At 43.7% G+C, this 6,380-nt stretch overlaps 1 protein-coding gene across 1 annotated transcript; it reads left to right on the top strand.

The window, feature by feature from the left end:
- Positions 1–1,714: 1,714 nt before the first annotated feature.
- LOC104505578 (methyltransferase-like protein 16) lies at positions 1,715–5,393 on the top strand (the record flags this gene model as incomplete). Its single annotated transcript, XM_010150850.1, is given in 5 exon segments — positions 1,715–1,784; positions 3,548–3,637; positions 4,511–4,684; positions 4,778–4,939; positions 4,941–5,393. Coding segments are annotated over 5 exon segments (949 nt in total), but the record flags the coding sequence as incomplete, so codon positions are not given.
- Positions 5,394–6,380: the final 987 nt, after the last annotated feature.

Here is a 6,380-nt window from a genome sequence, read left to right as displayed (position 1 = left end):
GATAACTTTTATCCTTTGTACATGGGTTTTTTTTTTCTGATATGTAGTGATTTTATTCCACGGCTGTAGTTTCCACAGGAGCATGTGGTGTATTGTATAAAATGCCATGATCTGGTAAACACGTGTACAGTTGAGGACTTCATTGGCTCTGTAAGGTGGGGGCAGGGGATGCATCTGTGATGACTTCTGGAAATGCAATAGCTACACTGTTTGTGGTTCCACATGGTGCGTGTAGATCAGGGGAAACTTGCTTCTGCTAAGTTGCTGTGTGAAGACCTTGAAAAGAGTGGCAAATGTAGTAGAGGACTGACTGATGTTACTCTCAAGGCAAGAAGTCTTTGCCTTGAAAAGGTGATGTGGAATTATGCAGAATGCATCATTTTTGTATTGTTCCTCTTGGCAACACCTCTAGGAAAGAGGAGGGTATCTCTTGATCTGATGAATTGGTAGTGTAAGGAACATAACCACATGCTAACTGTGTATCCTTTTTAGAAAAAATAAGCTTGGTGTGTTTGAGGTGTAGGAATGGTTCAGTTCATGTCTCTGAATAAACTACCTTGGAGAATTTGTTACAGAAGGAACAATTTACTTAAAATACTGTTTCCTTTTTTGTTTGAGGTGAGGTTTGGCAACTCTACCAAGGGATGTGAGAGCATCACATAACTGTTAGATAGAGGCTCCCTTGGGCCAGGAGGTGATCTTGACTTATTTACATCCGTCCCCGCTTCAGCTAGGAGCCGCAGCTTTGGTATTTTGTAATTTTGGGAAAGTTGTGTGTTTTAGTTTTGCCATAAATTTTGGGGTTTCATTTAAGCATTGCTGCTTGAAATTCTGTATATTGCATTATGCAGGAAGTACTTTTGAATAATTGTCCTTTAACACCACTGAGACACTTTTTAAAAAATTTACAATATATTTAATTTGTGTATGTGAGCAATTTCAAGTGCTTGTCGTCAGTTTAGATGTATGCCCTTGAGGAAGCCTTCCCTTGGTAACTGGGAACTCTTAATTTTCATACTTCAATATGCTGTATTTATGAATAAGCTTTCTGGATGCAGTCATCAAAACAGTATGGAAGAGGGGGTTGTAGAGCTTGAATAATAATTTACATCAAGAACAGGGGTGTAATGTTTGGAGATACTGAAGATGTGGAGCTGGGGGAAAGGATAGACTTCACCAGAAGTGGGAAAGTAACTTACTTTCCCTTTTTCCCTGTTTGTTTCCTGATGAGACACGGGTTAGGTGATGGGAACCTGGATAGCAAGTTACAAATGAGCAGAAGAGGTAGTCGGTGTGTCTGCTTCTGAGGCACACATGCTTGTAGTTGAATACTCCTTTTAACTCCGATGCATTCATCAAAGAAGGTGGAGAAATTGAACCAAATTATTGTAAGGGGTAACATCTTCCACATAACTAAAGTCATTCTTCGGAACAAGATTCGTAGTTGTTTAGGTGCTGTTTTAGTAATAGCCTTAATGTATTTCCTAAAAACTCAAAATCTGATTCCCCTGTCCAGTCTTTCTTTGGTCTTTCTGTTCTGGTTTATGTTGTGCTATGTCCCAGTCGCTCTGTTTAGGAGTTTGGGTTTTTTGTTGTTTTGGTTTTACGTCTCCTATTGTTCTTGCAGGTTTCTGATCCAAGTATCAATTTCTGGTAGTTGCCATTTTCTGTCGATCTGTATTTGTAAAACGCTTTGTTAATGTGTTTTTTGCAGATGGTACAGTTGCATGTTGGGGAAGAAATGCAGTTTAGCACCATTGAAAGAGGAACTTCGAATCCAGGGGGTGAGTTTGTGTACAGCCTGTCCATACCCTGTGTATGTTCTGTGCACTATAGGCTGTGTTCTGCTGCGTGTGGGTAATTACTGAGTTTTTGTTTACAAGCAGAAACTGCGGTTACTTGTTAGGGAAGCACTCAAAGCAGTTGAGCTTTAATTATTGTAGATTCAGAGCTGATAGAGAAGTAGTGCATAGCTGATAGATAGTGATAGCTGATAGATAGTGCATAGCATCTCCAGATTGTTGTCTTTATCACATGCAGACACAGGTCTTCATCCATTCTAGATCATGCAGGATTCTGCTTTGAAATAGCCCAACAGGGCTGTTGTTAAATAAAAAATAATAAATTCTAGCACGCTCTCCTCTTACCTCACGTGAAATGTGGCATTGTGGTTGATAAAAGAAATTGTAATGTTATTTGTTTTGTTTGTTCTGGCACCAAGAAAAGTTGAACCTTGTGCTACTATTCTCATGCAAGAAGGCTCTGCATGGGGCTTTTTTATGGCTTTCTGTAGGAAGCGTAGTCTTCTCTGATTTCCAGAGAAAGTGATCGACGCCTGTCCTTGCACGTGGTGGAGAGCGGAGGGAAAGACAATGCGTGGTGAAATCAATTCTCAGAACGATGAGCTGCAGGCCACTGGGAATCTGTAAACTCAGTGCCAAAAGCAGAGCTAGGCACGAAATTTCTAGTGTCTGACTTTCTTCCCTATCCTCGAACTGTTGCACCTCAGCCTTAAAGCGAGAGAAATCCTTCCAAACCTTACACCGAAAAGCTGTTTTGTGTTTTCCTTGAAATTACTAATTTAATTTTCTTCGGGTTTGTGTTCTTTGTATCAGAGCTGGGAATGTGTTCGTTGTAACCAAGCACACGCTGTGTTGTAGTTCAGGTTAGGATGCAGCATAAATGCTCCAGAAAGTCCACTCATTGGTCGGATTGTCTTGACATTTGCTGCATTTATTGGAAATATTGATAGAATTAGGAATCGAAAGGTGGGGAAGGTTCTAGGAGAGACACCTTTTAATCTTTTTCTTTTTTTTTTTTTTTTGAAGGCATTTCTCAAAAGTAGCGTATTTCTTTTCTTTCTTGTTTTGTTTCTTCCCTCGCCCTGTGCAGTCCTGGGGCTCTGGAGCTGATGATGATTCAGAGCGAGGTGGGATGGTTGATACTTATCCTTGCTAGCACGTTCTCCATACCACGCATAAGTGCCTTACAGCATCCGTGTGTGGAAAGACTAAACAACACAAACATCTGAATTTTACATATAAAGGCGGTGTAAGTTCAGACTTGATTTGGGGTTTTTTTTGGCAAATACAGAGAAGTGTTTCTGGGTGCGTTTCTGCCATCTGCAGACAGGTGAGTGGCTTAGCTTCCCAGCCCTTCGCCTTTGCTGCAGCAGTGGGTTCAGCGTTCAAATGTGAAACAGGAGCAGGTCCTGAATGTGGAGAAGGGATGTGCTTTTTGCAGAATCAGTCTGCAGATGCTTGCTGGATCGCTGCACAAGAAGGTTAGTGTTGTGTGTTGCTGAACTGAGAGCTCTGAAAGGGCACAGATGTGGCAAGGCGGAGATGAGGAATCCGGGACGTGGGTACCACGCTTGGCAGCGTCAGACGTTACTGACATCCATGACCTGTCTCAGAAAGATTCTGTGTTGCTGCCGTGAGAAAATAACTGTGCTAACTTTGTAATTTTTTTACACTGGAAAACGGATGCAGTAAAACAATATTGTTTGTGAATATCAAACAGAGTTTTACGTTGCTTCTTTGCATAGGTTCCCAAAGTTACGCATACGGAATTCTGCCAAGGACGCACCATGAGATGGGCACTGGCGTGGAGTTTCTATGAAGATGTGCAAGTACCTGTAAGTAGCTTCATTCTGGTTTGCTTGTGATGGTCTGTGCCTCTTATTTGAGGAAGGGCCTAATGAGCCGTAACTACGGTGAAACAAACTTGTTCTCCTTCAGACTGGAACACTGGATGTGCTGGGCTCTACGGACAGTGGGATTTCTTAACTGCCTGCCAGTCTATTAGTTGTTACATGTGATACTGAATGACCTCTTCTTCGGAAGGAAAAAAGGAGCCTCTGTAGGAACTTCCTGTGGGTTTTAGTGAAAGTAAGGGTCGCTGGTAACAAACTGCAAATAGCAATTTAGTAGTATTAAAAATAGGCTAAGTTTGGGGCTAGATTTGAACTTCAAACTTCCCTCTGAGAACTTGGTTTTAATTTACCGTGTAGATTGTGTTACCAAGTAGGTGTGAACGTGTCTAACTCAGAGTTGCCTACATGAATGTAAGTGGAGCTTGTTCACCTTAAATAATGTGAGCCAGTTGCTGGTTTTGGATCCAGATGTACATATACTTGAAGATTGGTATAGGCAATAACCAACCTTGTAAAAGATGCAAGTAAACCTTCAGTGAACTTGGATTAAAATGGGGATGTTGCACTTGACCTCTATTTCCAAGAGCAGCCGCACTTCCCAGCTGACAGAAGCTAGTAGTTTGAAGGAACCCATGAAGCCTTTTGCCCAAGGTCTGAAGACAGACTCCTTCTGTCTGTCAGGCTTGATAAAGTGCACGATCCTGTTAGCTGTTGGAGGGAAGTGAAACACAGGCCATGCCAACGACAGTTTAGTGGCTTACGTCATACTCTCCATCCCCGGGTCTTCTGAGTGCAAGTCATCCCACTAACACCGGACAGCTTTGTAATATTTTTGTTCTTTCTTCTTTCTGCTAGTCACCTCCTTCTAAAAAAAGAAAATTGGAGAAACCCCGAAAACCAATTACGTTTACGGTCCTGGCTTCTACAGTGGAAGAGTTAGCCACCAAAGCTGCAGCTCTGGGCTGGGATGCTGTAGAAGCTATTGCTGTGGTTAGAGCCTGGGTGGAGAAGATTCTCACTGATCTGAAGGTACGGTGTTAAGTATGATAGGTTAAACCAACATCCTACTTGAAAGCATAACCGTGAGAGGGTGGTGTGAAGTTCTGCTGTTCTCTACGATAGGTTCAGCATAAGCGTGTTCCCTGTGGGAAGGATGAAGTGAGCCTGTTTGTGACTGCCATTGAAAACTCCTGGATTCATTTGAGGAGAAAGAAACGAGAGACAATAAGGCAATTACGAGAGCTTCCCCGAGCTTCTGAAGGTCCTCTGCAAGCAATGGAAGAGGAAAAAACCAGTGAAGAGCGTGAGTCACAATTCGGACTGTGAAAACCCCAAGGCTGACGACTCTGAGACAGGGTTTCTGGCACCTGATGGGGATGTCTGCTTGGCCGCAGGTGACGAGCTAATGGAAGCATCGGCTACCAAAGAAGAGCACAGCAAGCACGTGAAGGAGGAGGAGACAGAAGCAAAGCAGGAAGAAGCATCTCTTGGCAAAGGTTCCAGTAATGCAAAGGAGGAACCTTGCCTTTCAGAGGAAGCTGGCAAAGTGGCAGTTGAAAAAGAACAGAGTCCCAAAGAAACCAGTAGATGTTTTCTCTTCAAGTGTTTAGTGAATGTGAAGAAAGAAGGGAATGATGTATTAGTAGAAATGCACTGGGTTGAAGGACAGAACAGGGACTTGATGAACCAGCTGAGCACATACGTACGGAACCAAATTCTTCGACGGGTTGCTAGCTAGCCCTTTTCCCTGCTTTGGTACAGTCACTCCTCACATTTTGTACACGTATTTTTAATGGATTGAAATTTTTGTTTAGCAAAACCTGCGTTTTTTCCCCTTAAAAAAAAAAAAGAGAAGAATGGAGATTGAAGTCCCCTTTAATTTTTTAAATAGCTTTTTCAGAGCTGTAAGGAGGACATGAAGGGATGGGGGAGCGATAGATTTTGTGCTGCAGTTGTAAAACTACATGTTAAAGTGGAACGTGTCTATGCTGGGGCTGTTTCACATACCAACAGTGCTTCTGCTGGTGCAATAGAATTATATATTGTTACGAAATAGAAATCTTTACTGAAATGTTTTCTTCAGTATTTTTTCAGTGCTAATGCAGGAAACGGTTCGTCTGCTGTGGGAATCGTTTTCTGCAGCGAGGATCCTTCAGCTAGGGATTGAAGTATGCCTCTCTTCACTGCATTCCGCCTTTGGTCTGCAGAGTGGGACGATGGATACATCTTCTGAGGGTCCGTTCATTAAAATAATCGCTTTAGGCAAAAACGCGTGTTGTGCTTTTCTCGTGCGTGGGCTTTGGGACACAGACGAGCCGACTGTTGGCTCTCAGGGGAGATGGTGGGCCAGAATGCACAGGACGCCGATGGCTACAGCAGCTTTAGGCTGTTGCGAAGGAAGCAACTGGAAAGGCGGGTGTTGCTTGCACGCCTGACTCCCTAGCCCTTCTTACCACCGGTGTTTCTGGGCCAGCGACCTCTTCCTGCGAGAAGAGAGGGATGTGGGCGTCGGTGCCTCAAGGTGGGGCGCGGGGGTGTGGGGTGGCGAGTGGGGCTCCGTTTCTCAGTGCGTCCCTACGGAACACAGGCAGTTCTGGGTGAAGCGTGCGTTACCCAAAACTAAAGATGCGTCTGTCTGCGAGGGTAACGGAGCTCGCCCAGGTGAGCCTGTGCGTTGTGCCACCTTTGTTGTGCCGAAGCTAATTCCGCCTGCCCCCTGTACAGC

This window comes from Eurypyga helias, unplaced genomic scaffold, assembly GCF_000690775.1.
Source record: "Eurypyga helias isolate BGI_N326 unplaced genomic scaffold, ASM69077v1 scaffold49964, whole genome shotgun sequence".
In the NCBI taxonomy this organism is placed as follows: domain Eukaryota; kingdom Metazoa; phylum Chordata; class Aves; order Eurypygiformes; family Eurypygidae; genus Eurypyga; species Eurypyga helias.
The sequence above is the reverse complement of the archived record's forward strand: the minus strand, read 5'-3'. Positions and strand labels throughout refer to the sequence as shown.